The sequence below is a fragment of the Protopterus annectens genome, chromosome 3.part0 (assembly GCF_019279795.1).
Source record: "Protopterus annectens isolate FY-2018-M chromosome 3.part0, PAN1.0, whole genome shotgun sequence".
NCBI lineage: Eukaryota > Metazoa > Chordata > Ceratodontiformes > Protopteridae > Protopterus > Protopterus annectens.
In genome coordinates, this window is record NC_056731.1 from 1,781,726,072 (window position 1) to 1,781,746,030 (window position 19,959).

The 19,959-nt window shown below is 39.8% G+C and overlaps 1 protein-coding gene across 1 annotated transcript in view; it reads right to left on the bottom strand.

The window, feature by feature from the left end:
* LOC122797186 (serine incorporator 1-like) overlaps nucleotides 1–19,959 on the bottom strand; it is a 191,689-nt gene that overhangs the window by 136,793 nt on the left and 34,937 nt on the right. The window contains exon 2 of the mRNA XM_044066009.1: nucleotides 12,435–12,606. Coding sequence (XP_043921944.1) covers nucleotides 12,435–12,606 — 172 coding nt within the window. The remainder of the gene's footprint in view (nucleotides 1–12,434; nucleotides 12,607–19,959) is intronic.

A 19,959-nucleotide genomic window follows, 5' to 3' on the forward strand; every position in this document is an offset into this window, starting at 1 on the left:
CCTAGACACTTTTCCTTCCAAAGTTGAGAATTAAACCTTGTATTTTGTGTCTATGAGATAAACACTTTAACCATTATACCAACTCCTACCAGTAAAAGTAATATACATTTCTCAAAACAGTTCCTAGACAATTTATCTCTGTAGAACATTAGTTAATCACCATACACATTTTTCAAGGTTACATACGGGTTTTAACATTTTTGAACAGTTGAACACAGATTAGTGTACATGAGATTCAAAGCTGCAACTGCAATGTACATCCAAACTCTAACCTTGACAGCTACTTGCCTAGCTAATCCATCTTGACTGGGATACTTGATTGTTAAAAGGAATTATTTTGCTGTTGTTAAGTTTGTTGTAGGAGAGGTATGTATTAGCTTAGATAGTGATTCAAGGATTGGCAGGATTTGTTTTAATTTCTTTTTTCATTCTTCCAAAGATTTGTTTTGGATTTTATTTCCAGCCACCCTATTTTTTGTATCTTGATATTAACTCAAGAATAGCATTTTACTCCTTATCTGTATTGCAATACGTTTCCTTTTCTTACTGCATCATGGGATTCTTTCTTTTTTGCATTTTTGTTCCAGTTCCTGGATGCAATGACTATATGCACTTTGGTCACTGTATCCTTCTAATTTTTTCCAGATGCACAGGAAATCAGCAAACGAGGGCAGAGGTCATGTGAAGGGCCTACCACAGGTAGGTCATTTAACAAAGTCATGGAAAAGTGATGCAGAGACACCTTTAATAATGAGGAAGACATCATTATCCACTAATTTGCACATCTCTGAATTGCTTCTTTTTACAGTTCAGTGCTAAAAGCACTTTGCAGTGATACTTTCTAGTGGCATTTCATGAATCATGTTCACACAGGCACAATATCTCTTAACTGTCCAGAGGTTTGCAGAACATCCCTGAGGCTGCCACATGTATTTGATCTCTCTGTATTTCAATTTTAGAGATTCTGGTACATTACTGAGGATTACTGTGAGTCAGTATTGCTAGACATTAGATATTATTATATTATGAAATTGTCCCTCATGTCAGTCATTTATCCTCTTATTATTTTTTACTTTGTCCAGAATTCTTGAACGATGACATCAAGCGGTATGCCAAGCACCCACCCATGCTCACACATACACACACACACATTCATAGGTATTCACATGCATTTTCACTTAACATCATGCATCCACACACTCAGCTGGATTTATGGATACACTCATCCATTCATCCACATTCACATTCAGAGCATGTGCACACATAGGTTAATAGGTTCATAGGTAGGTACTAGGCTATCGGCCCTGGGGCCTATACAAGCCCAGCCAAAAAAGTACCCTGGGTTTTGCCACCCAAAAAAAATATTTTCCTGTGCCACTGTCGAGCAGAGCCACAGAGGTGATCCCGGGGGGGGGGGGGGGGGTTCCTATTTCCCATCGAATCATCAAGATTTTTCTTGAAGAGTGCTAATGAGGAACTTTGTTTGATATAGATAAGTAGTTTATTCCAGAGTATGGGAAGTATCTGGGACAGGAATCTATCCCTCCAGCATGTTCTGTTTATTGTGGTGACAAGGTTTAGGACCCCAGACCATGTAGCTCAGAGGGATTGGGAATTCTTTAAGTGGAGCATGTCCAGCAGCTCTGGGTTTGACATAGCTTTGTATGTTAGGCAGAGATCACCTCTGAGTAGGCGATATGCGACGGAGTAAAGCTGGAGTTTTTTGAGACGGCCTGCATAGGGCATCTGTTTGAGGCCGGTAATCCTCTGTGTGAGGTATTTCTGTGGCCTTTCCAGTTGTTATAGATGTCTTGTGAGGTACATACCAAAAAGGGCATTGCACTCTATAATGGGTCTAATGAGTGATGAGTAGAGGGGAACAATGACCTCTTTTTTTCTGGATGAGAAACCTTTTGTGATGAGGTGTGCCATGTAGAAGGATTTCCTGACTACTGTGGCGGTGTGATTATCAAAGGAGAGACTACTGTCCACCTGTGCCCCAAGGTCTCTTATCACACTTTTGGTGTTAAGTATACTACCGCCTATGTTGTAGTTCATGGGTACAGAGTTTTTACCAAAGGGGATGACAATGCACTTTTTGGCATTGAGCTTGAGACCATGGCTTTGACACCAGGCATCTGTCTCAGTGAGGCCCTTTTGTAGGATGTCCACATCATTAGGAGTTTAGATTATGGCTCCTAGTTTGCAGTCATCTGCGAACTTCGTTAGCCAAAGACCTTCTGTGTTAGACTGTACTTCAGAGAAGTAGATACCAAACAGGAGAGGACCCAGGACTGAACCGTGTGGTACTCCACTTGTCACTGGTCTGAAGTCGGATTTGTAGTCTGCTACTTTCACAGAGTGGGTTCTGTCAGTGAGCCAGTTGGCAACCCATCTTGTGACATAGGGAGTTATACCTAGTTTAGTGAGTTTATCTATAATTCCAGAGTGGGAGATGGTGTCAAAAGCCTTGGCAAGATCTAGATAGGCTGTGTGAACCACCTTACCCTTGTCTACGGCTTTGGTGACTGCTTCAAAGAAGTCTATCAGGTTTAGGAGACATGATCTACCTTTTACAAACCCGAACTGGGTGGGGTCCAGTGTTTGAAGATTACCAATGTCTTTGTTTATAAGTTCCATGATGATACCTTCTATGGCCTTGCAGACCAGGCTCGTCAGGCTAATGGGGCAGTAGTTCCCGGGGTCCATGGTGGCTCCCCCCTTGTGGAGTGGGATAACCATTTCTGTGCGCCATTCAGCAGGCACAAAGCCTGAGGTGAGGCTATGACTGAACATGGTACTTAGGTGGGGTGCCAGTTCGTTCTGTAGTTCATGTAGAACGCAGCCTGGGATGTTGTCTGGTCCCATGGATGCTGTGTTCTTGGATTTGGAGAGTGTAGTTTTTACCTGTGCAGCTGTGATTACAGGAACTTTGCATTCTTTCAGTATAGAGATGGGCTCTTTAGGGGGTGAGAGGGGGGTAAAGTTAGCACTGAACCTATCTGCCAGGATGTTGGCAATATCAGTTGGGTCTGTATATTTAGTGCCATTGTGCTGTAACTCAGAGCAGATCTGAGTGTTGCCATTAAGATTCTTGACATAGCTATAGAATGAGCTTGTGCATGCACATACACAAACACACACACACACACACACACACACACACACACACACACACACACACACACACACACACACAGTCTCAATCCCCTATGTAAGTCTTCTAGTATGATCACCCATGCAGAGAGAGAGACACACACACACACACACACACACACACACAAACTCAGAGTCAATCAACTCCATTCATATTCCGACAGACACACACACATGCAAACTGCCACACATGCATATACTTAGACGGATACATGTCACTTCACCTAAAACCCATTTCACCTAAACTCATTTCACTGAGACCAAATCACCTAAAGTTCATTTCACCTAAAACTCATTTCACTGACAAGTAGTACTCTAATGCAATTGAAAGGTTTATGTCCTTTTCCCCACTGTAGTGTGAGCCTGGAGTTAGTATATATATTAAGGGGGTGGGGGAGTGCAGCCCCCCACATTGGGGGGTGTGGGTGGCGTAGCCTCCCACCTTGTTGTCTTTTACCAAATAATGTAAAACAAAACCAGACAACATAAAACCAAAATAAGTGGGGGCTACACCCCCACACCCCCCAATGTGGGGGGCTGCACCCCCACACCCCCCTTAATATGTATACTAACTCCAGGATCACAGTACAGTGGGGAACAGGACATATACCTTTGACTTGCCTTATTGTACTACTTGTCAGTGAAATTAGTTTTAGGTGAAATGAGTTTTAGGTGAAATGAACTTTAGGTGATTTGGTCTCAGTGAAATGAGTTTAGGTGAAATGGGTTTTAGGTGAAGTGACACATACTCACTTAGACATATCCCATCCCTATATCTCTAATCACCTTTTCTGAATGTGCCTGCAATGTGGTTTCATCCTTTTTTAACTTCTTTATTAAGTTACAATTGCAACATTAACATTTGGATACTTACAATAATAGAAAATAAAACAAACCTTAGTGTTATTTCTCATTGTTTTCATACAGTACCCATGTTTAACAATTATCATTCATTCCAACATTACATAAATTGCTCAGTTCCTTCAATCACTTAAATCTCACCCCTCCTCCTCATGAACATTATTCAGCTGTACACTTCACACATAGTCTATTTATTTCTATGCAATTTGCTCCTTCCTCTTTTTAAAGATCTCACCTTCAGTTCCTTTATCACATTTAATATATTCAGCACTTCAGTTAGACGTGATTTAAATTTTGATTTCCATTTTCTAGCAGTTGTTTTTTATGGGCAACCAACAAGATTAAACATTTTATAGCTTTACTATCTCTGGGCAATTTAGATCTTGTGTCCCAGCTCAAAAGACCCATTTCCTTTGTTACAACCATTTGCTCATCCACCATTTCTGCAAGGGATTGCTCACGTTTGGTAGGGTTTATCACAAACAGTAACCCTATCTGAATCTCAGGGATAGCTTATTTTGCATTTCCCTTAATTCCAACTGTTTAATTTTACTTGTACTTTAATATGCCTTTTGTTGTATAAACTGAATTACTTCACTTTTATAAAATAATTGCATTTATTTAACCTGTATTTCCTTTAGTATTGCTACACACTCAAGTGTGTTAGCTTGCACTGCACTTGAATTTTTTAGTGTTGTTTTTAGCTGCTTTTCTTTTAAAAAAATCTAAGCTTGTTTCCTGCCTTTTCTGTAACTAGTCTAGTCCAGATACTGATTTGCTGTATCTAGGACTGTTTGTAAGCTTCTGGGCCCCCCAAGCCTTTCTGTGTTGGAAGGAAATCTTCTAGTTTATCAGTGGAAGTGGTAAGCACTAGGTAGCCTCTCTACCACAAGAGGAGTGGTTTCTGGCCCAGAAATTGTAGTTTATTAGTCGTTTGGGCAGTTTTCTCCATCTCTTTCAACTTTCTGGTTTAAAAGCCCATGATTTTGCTTGTTTCCCACCTTTCCTGTAACTAGTCTAGTCCAGATACAGATTTGCTGTATCCAGGACTGTCTGCAAGCTTCTGAGCCCCTCAAGCCTTTCTGTGCTGGAGGGAAGCCTTCTAGCTTATCAGTGGAAGTGGTAAGCACTAGGTAGCCAATCTTGCACAAGAGGAGTGGTTTCTGACACAGAAATTGTAGTTTATTGGCTGTTTGAGCAGTTTTTCCATCTCTTTCAACCTTCTAGTCTAGTCCAGATACATATTTGCTGTATCCAGGACTGTTTGTAAGCTTCTGAGCAGTGTCAAAGTCTGCTCTTCAATTTTTCCCTTAGATCTGCTAGTTCTCTCCTCTCCCGCACTTTTCCCAGTTTATTAGTCTAGCACTTTACCAGACTTCTTGTAGCAATTATTGTAGTACACAAAGTGCTACCAGCACTAAACATTCTACAAGGAAACAGCTCCAGTACTTATTATTAATGCCCACCCCTCCAGGCATGTCTAAAGGTCAGTTCCCTGTGTTTTCTCCTATTAACCTGGTGAACCTGGGCATCCTGAGGCAATGTAATAACTGCCTCATGTACACTGACAGCCCTCTACTCTTACCTCCCAACACTCAGACTTGCAAGTGATGCACTTATATATCCAAACTAGAAGCTATGCACTCTCCAGTCAAGACCGGAATAGCTGGTCAAGAGGAGAAGGTCAACACTTGCACCACACCACATGGAACACATAGCCCTCCAGAACGCACACCAACACTGTCTTCACATAAAAACACAAACCATACACCCAACTTCATAAAGGGTCTCAATAAAAATCAACCCAAACAGCAGACACATCCAAGACAGAAACACACTCAACCACCACAACACAACACTAACCATGAGACACATAACTCTCCTAAGCAGTGTGCCACTCAACCAAAGCCCCTAAAGCAAAACAGCATGCCCAACACACTAGTCATAGGTGACTCAAAAATGAGGCACACTGATGTCCCACTCACTAGGCTGAATAAGGAGGAAAGTAACAGTCAGCTGCCTGTCAGGTGCCAGGATCCACCACATAGCGCACGCACTCAGGTCCCTCAACAACAGGTACAAAAATGACTCCGTCATTGTACATTTGGATGTGAATAACCCGAGAAGTACCTCCCAAGACTACATGAAAAGAGATATGGACGAGCTCTCTGATTATGTAGCCCATGAGGATATGAGCTGAGCCCTAAGCAGCATCCTACCATCAGCCAGAATTATACCACAGTACAAGCAGAAAATGATTGATTTCAACAATTAGCTAAGTTTCTGCTGTCATCCTATGGGGATCCAGTATCTGTCTGCCTGGGATGACATGATTGACAGACCTCGAGGCTTTGCCATAAATGGCCTGTATCTGTCACCCCTGGGCTTCTGGATATTGGGTAAGGATCTTGCCACTCTATAGTGCCTTTTTCAGGCAGTGTTCCAAAGACCAAATTATCACCATAACAGCTACAAGCAAAGGCAATCCAAGGGTCATGCTGCTCAATGTTAGAGGTCTAAATTTCAAAATGCACTCACTCAAAGCATTCCTCAAAATGGAGAACATCGACATTTGTGCTGTAACAAAGACCTGAATTAAAGCAGCAGAAAGCACCACTGCACTACCAGGCTATAACTTATTCCACACCTTTTTGCCCCAGAACTTGGACCAAATCTCCAAAGGTGGTGGTGATTCCATATTCATAAAGTATGAACACACCTCCAGACTGGTAGCCCAACATAACATATCAGAGATACTTCAGGTGCAGCTAACATTGGGTAAGACAGCGATTCAGCTCGTAGCCTGCTATAGGTCCCCAACAATGTCCCAAATCTCACACTCCATATTCCTAAGCACCCTGGAGAATATTAGGGTCCAACCTGGCACTCTCATACTGGGCAACTTCAACTACCCCTCCATTAACTGAGGAAACTACTCATGTACTAATACACTTGGCCAATGTTTCCTGGAATTCATTAATTCCAGTGCCCTGGACCAGCTCGTTCTTACCCCCATGAGAGGTAGCAACATCCTTGACCTGGTCAATACTAACATGGGTGGCCATTGCTCTACACCAATAGTCAACTCCACCCTAGTTAGATCTGACCACAAACTAATCAACTTGGAAAAACACATCTCTTCCCACCCCAACCCCCGCAAAGGTAACCACCATGAAAAACTTCTCCAAAGCTAACTTTGGGCTCCTAGAAACAGAACTGACTAACTTCACGGCACCCATGCAAATGAAGAATAGTTGCATGACCACCGAATTATACACCAATGCACTGTACGAACTCATACACAAATGCATGGATGTCGCCATACCCAATAGAACCGATGATCTCTTCCAAAAAAAGGAAGCCATTCTGGTGGTCCCCTGCCATAAACAAACTCTACAACAATAGGAGGAAACTGACGTGAAATAAGATGAAGTCCCAAGACTGGAAAAACTCCCTTATCAGCCTCAACAAAAAGTTGAGATCCTTCATCAAATCCTCTAAAGCTAGCTATGAAAACAGGATTGCAGCAGATAGCAAAGACAACCATAAGGCCTTCTATAGTTATGTAAAGAATCTCCATGGCAAAACCCAGATTTGCTCGGAGCTACTGCATAATGGTACCTCCTATAGAGAGCCAACAGATATTGCCAATATACTGGCCAACAGATTCAATGCCAACTTTACCCCTCTCACCCCCCCAAAGGACCAATCACAATGCCAGTAAATTGCCAGGCACCCAGTATTACTGCTTCTCAGGTTAAAACAACAGTGTCCAAGGCCAAGAATACAGCTTCTATGGGACCTGACAATAACACTGGCTGTGTTCTACATGAACTACAGAGTGAACTGGCACCTCACCTGTGTGCCCTATTCAACCACAGCCTCACCTCAGGCTTTGTCCCTACCAAATTGCGCACTGCTACAGTCATCCCTCTCCACAAAGGAGGAGCGATTTCAGATGCTGGGAACTATCGCCCCATTTGTCTGATGAGTCTGATATGCAAAGCTATGGAACGCATCATCATGGAACTAATAAACAAGGATATAGGGAATCTCCAAACTCTGGCTGCCACACAGTTTGGTTTTGTGAAGGGTAGGTCATCCCTGCTCAACCTGGTCGACTTCTTTGTGTCAATCACCAGAGCTGTGGATGAAGGCAAGGTGGTTCATACAGCCTACCTTGATCTGACCAAGACCTTTGATACCATTCCCCACTCAGGAATCATGGAAAAACTCACTAAGCTAGGCATCAACCCGTATATCACTAGGTGGGTTGCAAACTGGCTCACAGATAGAACCCACAGTGTGAAAGTAGCTGACTCCAAGTTAGACTGCTAACCAGTCACGAGTAGAGTCTCACAGGGTTCGGTTCTGGGTCCTCTCCTGTTTGGTATCTACATCCCTGAAGTCCAGGCCAACACAAAGGGACTCTGGCTGACAAAGTTCACAGACGATTGCAAGTTGGGAGCTATTATTAACTTCCCAAGTGATGTTGACATCCTACAGAAAGGCCTCACTGAGACCAATGACTGGTGTCAGAACCATGGCCTTAAGTTCAATGCCAAAAAATGTGTCTTCACCCCCTTTGGGAAACACAGTTCCCATGAATTACCACATCAATGGTATTCCACTGAACACAGAATGCGTTATAAGAGATCTGGGAGCACAGGTTGACAGCAACCTCTCTTTTGACCACCACATTGCCACTGTGGTCAGAAAGTCCTTCTATGTGGCACATCTCATTATTAAGGGTTTTGCATCCAGGAAGAATGAGGTCATTGTCTCCCTCTACTCTTCCCTCTTAGGCCAATCATTGACCACAATGCCCTGTTTGGAATGTACCTCACTAGACACCTGCAACAACTGGAGAGGCCACAAAAGTACCTCACAAAGAGGATCCTAGGCCTTAAACACTTGTCCTATATGGACAGACTCAAAAAACTCCAACTATCCTCTCTCTCTCATATCACCTACTTAGAGGGAATCTCTGCTTGACTTACAAAGCCATGCCTGACTAAGCTCTGTTAGACATGCTACATCTAAAGTAATCCCAATCCCTACCCACCACACAGTCCAGAGACTTCTAACTCTTTACCACAGTCAATACAGCATGCTGGAGGAAAAGGTTCATAACCCAGAGACTGACATTGCTATAGAATAGACTTCTCATTCATGTCAAGCAGAGCACTTCACTGTCTCTCTTCAAGAGAAATCTTGATGAGTGGATAGGAAATAGAAAATTCACCCCAGGGATCACTCCAGTGGCTCTACTCGACAGAGGCACTGGGAACTAAAGTTGGGTGGTACAATGCCAGGATAATCCTATGGGTTAGGTGTGTAAAGGCTCCAGGGCCATTAGTCTAGTACACACCTATGAACCTATGAACCTATTATACTTTTTCTTTAAACAATATGTGACTGTATTAATAGTTATCCTAAGACTGACATTTTAATATTACTATAAGCTGTTGTATTCATGTCTATATTGTCTCCCATTTGGCCTGTGTTGGGGCTAACAAGGGTCATTGGACCAGTTCACTTACCTAGGTTCATAGCTAAGTACTAAACTAGCTGCCATTGAGGGTCATTTTAATGCCTATCAACTTTCCCTTTCAAAGGTAAGAATCAAACCCTGTACCTTGTGTTATGATAGATTTTGTTATTTATTTATAATTCCCAATAAAAATAATTAGGGAAAAAATACCTGTACCTTGCATCTGTGAGGTAAGGACATTAGCCAGTATGCCAACCCCCAACCTGGTTAACAAGAGTAAATAATTAAAATATATATATATTGCCATCATCACTACTCGTTTCTTTGGTGTTGGAGTGGCCTTTAGGATGGCAAGTACTGTGGCAGTCAGGTTTATTTGATCTTGGTCATTCTCCAAGAAGTCTATCAGTAGCATTTTGCCGGACACCTCTACTGCAAAGCCATGATATTTTGATTTATATCTGTGCTTGCCTGCACAAAGGTCTATCACTTTCTTCATTTTGCAAAGTGTCACATTTCAGTCATGGAAGAGAAAAAAGAAAGGCTGTATTTTCTATCTCGTTTGGATGAGGTAAACACCAAAAATAGCAACAGTTATCTCTTTCCAAACAGGGTAATTAACGTAGACATGTATAGCACTTGCAGGCTATGATGTAAAAAAATAAATAAAGGAAAGTATGTTTGGTACATAATGATCAAGCCAAGCATTTCCCACCAGTATAGTATAGTATACAGTACACCCTGGAGACTGTCTCTTTGGTTCAGGTGCAATTTGCTTACAGTGCCATTCCCTTGCAACAGAAGTGAAACTGGCAAACTCTTTTCATCATAGTTGTTGATTATTTACAGTTCATTTCAAAGTGTCTTAAAGAAACACATCAGTTTCTGATGGTCCACAACCTTGGACTTCCAGTTCCAGTTCAGAACAGGTTGCTTTGCAGCTCTTAGTAGTACATCCACAAGCAAGGCCTTGGTAGCCACTGAATATCCAGTGTTAGGCTACTGCCATTCATGAAAAAGATTACTAGGTTGGCTCTTGGTACTCCACAACTCATTTTGGTCAAGGTTTCCCCTCAACTGCACTCTTGTAGTGAAAATGCAAACATCTCTGAGGTTATGGGCTACAAGCTCGCATTTTTAAGAACCGCTTTTAAGGCATTCTATATCACCTACACTTTTACTGTAATACTACATTGATCATACATGAAAGTGAGGTTTTTACCATAATGTATAGGAAACCAGTGTTTATGGTCTCTGAAATAGTCATTGTGTTATGTTGTGCATGTATATGTATGTGTGTGTGTGTGTGTGTGTGTGTGTGTGTGTGTGTGTGTGTGTGTGTGTGTGTGTGTGTGTGTGCGTGTGGTGTATATATCCATATATCTATGTAGGTTTGTAGATGTGTGTTGTTTTGTTTGTTTATTTTGTGGTGTGTGTGTTGTGGTATATGTGTGGTCTACTGTTTGCTGTGATTTCACTGTTTTAAATTCTGTGGTTTTGGGCTTTCAGTGTTGTATGGATTTGATTTCATGGTCTCGAAAAACTGAAATTCTAGATTTCAGTCTTTCATGATTATGAAGTAAATCTATACACATATATATATATATATATATATATATATATATATATATATATATATATATTTACATATATATATGTCTATATGTGTGTGTGTGTGTGTGTGTGTGTGTGTGTGTGTGTGTGTGTGTGTGTGTGTAAAATAAATGACTCAAGTCTGAGGCAGCTGTGTTATGATAATCTATAGGAACGTATTTAGATAATGAACTGCCCTTCCATCACCACTTTTCTACTATTGTAAGAAAGTCGTTTTTACTACATAACTTATCACTAAGGGTATGGTGCCCAATTTCAGCGATGTGATCATTCCACTGAATTCTGCACACAGGCCAGTCATTAAGTTTAATTCCTCCTTCAGTGTATATACCCATTCAAACAACTGACATAACTTGAATGCCAACAAAGCTTTTTTACTATGGAAATCAATGGCCTAAATCATAAAAACTATGTGGGTCATCACAAAGTCTTGTTCTTCTTCTCAGTGTCATACAGGCTACTGGAGGTGTGATCTCTGCCTCACATACAGAGCCTCAGAAGATTCTATCCTGTCAGACTTACTGCAAATTTACAAGTCCTATAGGAGGCATAAACACTAGCTGAAGACATTGCAATCTCTTTTAAACAGAAATAGAACATTTTGGAGAGATAAATGTGCATTACAGAGAATACCACTTTATTGGAATCACCTTCCTCTCTCCATAAAGCAAAGTAGTTGCCTGGAAGAATGGATGTGTAACTGCAAACTCACCCCATTTTAGCACTCTTGTCCCTCATGGATAGGCAAGATGTAAATGTTCTTGTCCCTTGATAATTCATACCTAAAATAAAAGGTCTAAACACTTCATAGGAATGTATGGCTATGCTTCTAATAATCCACACAGACGGACAGTCTAGTAAGTACCTATGGACCTTTAATAATGATGACATTATACATTGTTTGTGACAGCTGGTTTTGTGACCTTAACTTGATGATAAAATTCATTATTTTTTCAGGGAGTTTGCTGCAGGAGAAATTCCCAGTGGTGCAGAGGTGGCAAAGTCCTTATCATACATATTGGTGGAGATGGGGGGGATGCTTTGCATTCCACAGCAGCACAGGATTCAAATCAACTTTATTTTTTTTAAGATACATTTCAAAATAAATTGTCTGTATAGAATGAAGTGTAAACAAGTAATAGCCTGAAAAATCAAGACAAAGCATTTTTGATACTATTGAGTGGTCCTTAGTTTTACTATCTATGAGTGCACATCTGAGTTACATTCATGAAGGATATCTGCTACAATTGTTATGAATGTGGACTGTTTTGTATAAGCTGTGGCATTATTTTGTTAATTTTATACTTACCTCAGATACAGAAGGCAGACTGTAAAAAGAGGCAATCCCACAAGGCTTAGACTAGTCCATGGCATTATGATTACAGAAGAGTTTGGCTGGTAAATTGTTACATTAGCAGCATCTGTTTCAAGCTCTTGTGACACTTGCTCCAGACTTACAGCATTGATATTGCACTGTGGGTCTGAAAAACATAATTTTGGATTTTAAACAATAGGCTAAATTGATTTATTTATTAAATGAAATAGCTAATAAAATGAGGTCCTTTTTTGTTACTAAGCCTTAAGTATATTATAGAAACATCTATCATAACATCAAACCATATAAGAGATCTGCCAAACTGCTACCTTCAAGTTTGATTTTTTTTTAAACCTTAGTGGTTATAGACAGGCAGACAGACAGTCAGCTGTTGTAGCTGCATTTCAGCCAAACCACTACAGTTCTCTCATCTCCTTACATTATTCCATACTAGTATACAACGTCTGGCTTCAAGATAAGCTATTATATAGTTCTTCATAGGAGTAGTTACCTCTGTGCTGCATTAATAAGTACAACAAAGATCTTTGATGGGTATCAGTGACAAAAAATGAAATCAGATAATCAATTAATTCATTAATTTGTTTTACTGTTCATTATAATTTCACTCAGACAAGTTCCTACAGTCTCATTATTTATTTATGCATGTATGCATTTATTTATCAATCATTTGTTAACCAGGTAAGTGAACTAGTATAATGACCCTTGTCAGGCACAAACTGGGTCACTAGGGCACATAAGAATTATAAATATTTATATGATATAATTATAAAAAAGTGTCATTTACACATATTGATATGATGCACTGACAAAAAATACATTAAGAAAAAACATTAAAAATGAAATATAATGCTGAACAACTTTCCTAAGAATGAAATTGCAAACTAAAGCTTAACATAAGATATGTAGCAGTACAGTTAGCAGCAAAACCTAGCTTATTTTTAAGAAGAACAAGGAAAACATTACAGTATAATCACAAAACACTACCTCATGAAAATGTGAATGTCTAAGTAAGACTAAAGAGAAGAAGCAAAAATAAATATCACTATAGCGATGTTTGGTAGAGCAGACACATGTCTAACTGTTCCTGAGGTCTTTACAGCTGCATATGTTAATGGAAATGACTCCAATGTCTTCTGTTTTAGCCTACTCATTATCTAAGGCAAAATGCATTGCATGAGAAGGGGGGGGCTTGACAGTGATCCCCTCATTCATTACTGCCCTATTAAACTATGTTCTTACAACCTGCAAAAGGAAATGAGAAGTGGAAGGGAGTTAAATTCAATTTGACTAGATACACAAAGCAAAGCTGTGAAATTCAGTGGTACATTGTATAGCTCAATATTACAGTAAGCATGAATAGCCCTTCCTTTCTTCCTTCATTTGCAAGACAAGTAATCAGTTCAGAAACCACATTTAAGGCACATTTCACACTTCTTTTGAAAATGCATGATTTTTCATTATGTTTTGCATGAGTACATTCATACATATGTTTTTGTGCATGCGTGTATGTATATGTCTGTGTGTGTGTGTGTGTGTGTGTGTGTGTGTGTGTGTGTGTGTGTGTGTGTGTGTGTGTGCGCGTGTGTATGTGTGCCTGCATGCATGCATGAGTGTGTGCGTGCATGCGTGGGTGTGTGCATATGTGTGTGTGTGTGTGTGTGTGTGTGTGTGTGTGTGTGTGTGTGTGTGTGTTTTTTGTATATGTCATAATGAAAAATAGAGATGGAAGCATCTTAATATGCCTTGCTTTCAGAGATATATACCATACAAACAGATTGCCAAATACAGGATTACCATTGTTTATCTCATTCTATAGTAATCTAAATTTAACATTATCAAACTGAAATCATTCATGTGTTTAGTGCATAAGATCACCCAAACTAAAAAAAATAATAAGATATACATAACATTTTTAAAAATGCTTCAAGAGGATAGTGGTTTGGCATCATACCTCTCAACTGTTGAGATTTTTGCAGAATGTCCAAGTTCATGCCTCATATTTTTGGGCTGTTCCTCATAAAATTTGCAGTTTTCTGGCAAATCGCTGAGAACTGAAGTCACTAAATAATAATAAATAGTTAAAGAAATCTGAGTTTCAGACTTTGCATTCTTCAGAAAATATATAATTATGCAAAATCTGTTATTCTAACACATCTCTATTTATATAAGAGCAATATTTAAAATATGTCCATATTTTTGGGTGTTTGTTCCCCCATTATTTCTGACTTTGTCCAGATTTCTTGCATTGAGAGGGTGAGAGGTATGTCTGGCATGGAATGGAATGGAAGTAATGGCTTGTACTACAAAACTTATTTTCGATTGTTGATGATATGACAATGAGTTCAAATGTAAAATGTAATCATACAACATATTAATGCAAACTGAATGACATATTTAAAATATTGACTACATGTAGTTCTATCTATCATGGGATGTAATAATGCTTGCCAGAAGTTATTGTACACTGACTCTGAACAAGTGAATATGATTTCCTGCAACAGCAGTACAAGAAATAATTTACCTATACCACTGTTATCTCAAATAGGATTAATTGTTTGTGCCACCAAATCAGTTAGGGAAGAGGAGGAGTTAGCTGTTGACCTGCTCTTCTTCCTTAATTTCTTTATACTAGGAGGTAGATCTGCATGCCCTATATATGTGCAGAGGTAAAAGCTCACTATCACCAAATGCAGCCACAAGGAAGAATGTGGACATGGGGCCAAAAGAAAGAATTTGCTCACATCAGCTGGAGTTGGATAAAATCTTGATTTTTATTTTGCTTGATATATTTAACTACAAAATCATTAGGCAATAGCCTAGTTTCAATGAACTAAGAAAAAAACAAAAGTTAATAAAATATGCATAAGTAAATAAATAAAAGTACACACACACACACACACACACACACACATATATATATATATATATATATATATATATATATATATCAAAATATAAAAGTGCAGACACACACACACACACACACACACACACACACACACACACACACACACACATGCATTAAAAGACAAACATGCACATATGAAAAGATAAACTCCATGATTCAATAATGCCTCACTGAGTGTACACCACTCTGTGTGAACAAACAACACAGATATAACTCACACCTACTTACTCCTAATTTTAGTTTTCCTACTGATATTCTTGCAGTTTTAAATACTGACGGTGATTCATGAAGAGTACCACAAAGTGTACACTACATGTACACTTAGTGTAATCTTTCTGAGTGACTAGAAAGCACACAAAATGTGACATATCGTGTACATTTAGTGTAGGCTTTATTGAATCTGGCCCAAAGGAAATATGGAAGCAAATCATTTCAGCCTAGATAGTTTTACAACGACTTTTTAAAAACAAGTTTTCTATAGAAAACATCAACCTACAAGAAAATGTATTTTATTAAGACAATAGCCTTAAGAATAATGGACTGTTTAGATTTTTCTAAGACATCATAGAACTAGAGCAATGTTACTGCAAGTTACTTCTTGTGCTCAATTGATTATTATAAATTTATCAGAATTAACATTAGGAACAGACATACTTTATTAGGAAAAACAGTTTATAATATCGAAACACATCATACAGAAATAGTTCATCTAAATCATTATATAGTTCAGATAAGTAAATCAGCAGGAAGCAGAAAGCATAGAATTGTATGATAACTAGGTAATAGCAGGTAAATGATTTTGTGGTGCATGGAGCGTGGTGATTATGGTGCAATATTTGGAAAAATTCAAACCAGTTAAGCACTAAAGTAAAGTCATACCTGAACTTAACAAATGTTAAGCACCCCTTGCTGAAGTTATTAAGGTCAGGTCTTGGACTATGAAGTTGTTAAGGTCCGGTCTTGGACTAGGCAATATAATCTGCCTCTACTGACCGGCAAATGACAGTGGCAGAGCAAACGATTTGTTACTTCCTGCTGTCCAGAGCAATAAGGTGTCCCTTCCTCCAATAAACTTTGAAACTAGCTGGGATAATGGGATGTGTGTTTGACTGCATTTTTCAAATGATGCCAATTCTGAAACTTAAATGTATGTCATTATTTAGTGGCTTCAGTCCTTAGTGGTTTGTTCAAAGCACACAGATTTTATGAGGAAAAGGTAAAAAATATAAAGCAGTAACTTGGCCATTCTGTGAAAATCTGGATAGTTGAGAGTCATGAAGGGTGAGTGCAAACATAGCAGACTGTATTATATTGCCTTTCTGACAGCGTCTGCTAAATGGTTTATGGGTTTGAAAGCCAGCTGAACATTTTGTATTTTTTTTTCTATTTTTCTGTAACTAGTAGTACATGGTTCATAGGTTCATAGGTTCATAGATAGGTACTAGGCTATTGGCCAAAGGGCCTATGTAAGCCTAGCCAACAAGGTTCCCTGGCTTACGCCACCCAAGAAAGTTATTTTCCTGTGCCACTGTCGAGCAGAGACACAGAAGTGATCCCCGGGGTGTATTTCCTATTTCCCATCTACTCATCAAGATTTTTCTTGAAGAGTGGTAATGAAGAACTTTGCTTGATATAGATGGGTAGCCTGTTCCAGAGTATGGGAAGTCTCTGGGACAGGAATCTATCCCTCCAGCATGTCCTGTTTATTGTGGTGACAAGGTTTAGGACCCTACAGCATGTAGCTCGGAGGGATTTCTTTAGGTGTAGCATGTCCAACAGCTCTGGGTTTGACATCGCTTTATATGTTAGGCAGAGATCACCTCAGAGTAGGTGATATGCTATGGAGTAAAGCTGGAGTTTTTTTAGATGATCAGTGTAGGGCATTTGTTTGAGGCCAGTAATCCTCTTTGTGAGGTACTTCTGTGGCCTTTCCAGCTGCTGCAGATGTCTTGTGAGGTACATTCCAAAAGGGGCATTGTACTCTATAATGGGTCTAATGAGTGTCGAGTAGAGGGGAACAATGACCTCTTTTTTCCTGGATGAGAACCCTTTTATGATGAGGTGTGCCATGTAGAAGGACTTCATGATTACTGTGGTGATGTAACTATCAAAGGAGAGACTACTGTCCACCTGGGTCCGAAGGTCTCTTATCACACATTCGGTGTTAAGTAGATTGCTGCCTATGTGGTAGTTCATGGGTACATAGTTTTTACCAAAGGGGATGACACTGCACTTTTTGGCAATGAGCTTGAGCCCATGGCTCTGACACCAGGCATCTGTTTCAGCGAGGCCCTTCTGTAGGATGTCCACATCATTTGGGGACTTGACTATGGCTCTTAGTTTGCAGTCATCTGTGTTAGCCTGTACTTCAGAGAAGTAGATACCAAACAGGAGAGGTCCCAGGACGGAACCCTTTGGTACTCCACTTGTCACTGCTTTGAGGTCAGATTTGAAGTCTGCAACTTTTACAGTGTGGGTTCTGTCAGTGAGCCAGTTGGCAATCCATCTTGTAACGTAGAGATTTATACCTAGTTTATTGAGTTTAGCTATAATTCCAGAATGGGAGATGGTGTCGAAAGCCTTGGCGAGGTCAAGATAGGCTGTGTGAAACACCTTACCCTCATCTACAGCTTTGGTGACTGCCTCAAAGAAGTTGATCAGGTTCAGGAGGCATGATCTACCTTTCACAAACCTGAACTGGGTGGGATCCAGAGTTTGGAGGTTACCAATGTCTTTGTTTATGAGTTCCATGATGATACATTCCTTGGCCTTGCAGACCAGGATCATCAGGCTAATAGGTCGATAGTTCCCTGGATCAGCGGTGGCTTCCTCTTTGTAGAGTGGGATAACTGTTGCTGTGCACCATTCAGTGGGCACAAAGCCTGATGCGAGGCTCTTATTGAACATGGTGCTTAAGTGGGGAGCCAGTTCATTCTGAAGTTCATGTAAAATGCAGCCTGGGATGTTGTCCAGTCAGATAAATCTCCATGCACTCCAAAGAATTATGTGTGTGTCAATGACCATAGCCTAATATTATGTTCTCACAACATGGATGCCAAAATTCACCTCTCAGGCTTCCTTCTTGTGGTAAATTTCTTGGCATCTATGTCTTAAACACATAATGAGCAGTTTATGACTGGGATCCCAATCATAATCCTCTGGGTTATAAAACTAATAGACTACAAAGCTGAAAGCATTCTTATGTCATTCTTAGAAAAAAGAAGGCTCAAAGAGAAAGAGAGCAGTTTATTCTACAAATGCAATTAACTTGAAGAATTAATCCTTTGGTCTGCAGACTGGCCCCCAGATTCAATAAAGTCCATGTAGGTTCCATACAGAGCCTACATGGAATATATTCATGTATGCAATACTGTGCATTGCACGTCATCTCACAATCTGACACCATGAATATTAATGATGCGGGGAACATAGGGAAAGTTTTGTGACTCGCCCCAGAATTACTAGCCGCAAAACCTATATGGTGAATGTGGGTCATTCCAGGGCAAAGGGCAAGCCTGCATTTTCCTGATGGAGATGAAGTACAGAATACAAATGTATATGTCATGATATACTGATTGCAATCTTCAGTGATTTCACAATAAACCACCCATTTTACAAGAAAAAGGCCAAATGCATGATGTAAATATCTGGACATTCTGCAAAACTGTGGACAGTCTGCCTTTTTTGTTTTAATTAATTTGTTTTATCCTTTTCTTTTTTTATTGCCAGTGTTTGCACAATGTGCTGATTGACATAAACATGTTTAGCTTTGCTTACCTGGTTTGCACAAAGCTCAGCAGTGCACAAACTGAAGAAATGGACCACACAGGTTGTAGACAGGACCCAGACAGTCACTCACATGAACTAGATGCATTTGATTAATATTGTGCACTGCGCAACCATGGTAAGTGGTGAACATCTAATTGAGAAACTGGTCCATCTAGGTGTTAGCCCTCCTTTATGCAACTGGATTCTGGACTTTCTTATTGACAGACCACAAAAGGTATGTGTAGGCAACAACCCCTTGATTAGCATCACACTGAACACTGGAGTACCTCAAGGATGTGTCCTGAGTCCCCTGCTGTTCACCATGCTGACACATTACTGCATCACTAGACACAACACAAACCACATTATTAAGTGTGTGGATGATACTACAGTGATGGGGCTCATCAGCAATGGTGACGAAAAAGCCTACAGAGAGGAGGTGAACCAACTGATTGGCTGGTGTGACAACAACAACCTGGCTCTCAATGTGAATGGCAGTAGACTTCAAGAAGAGATGCAAGGCTCATTCTCCACTCACAATCAAAGGAGAAACAGTGTAATGGGTGAAGACCACCAAGTTCCTGGGGGGGTGCATATTGCTGAAAACTTGCATATATATATATATATATATATATATATATATATATATATATATATATATATATATATAAAACAGTTCCTGTGAGTGTGGGTGAAGGACACAAGTGAGCAAAATTTCTTTTTATTTTAAAATAAAATACTACAGTCTGAGAAACATTTCAGTATGAGTAAAGGTTGCAAAGAAGGTGGCCATGTGGTTTACCATTTCAAGCACTTTGCAAG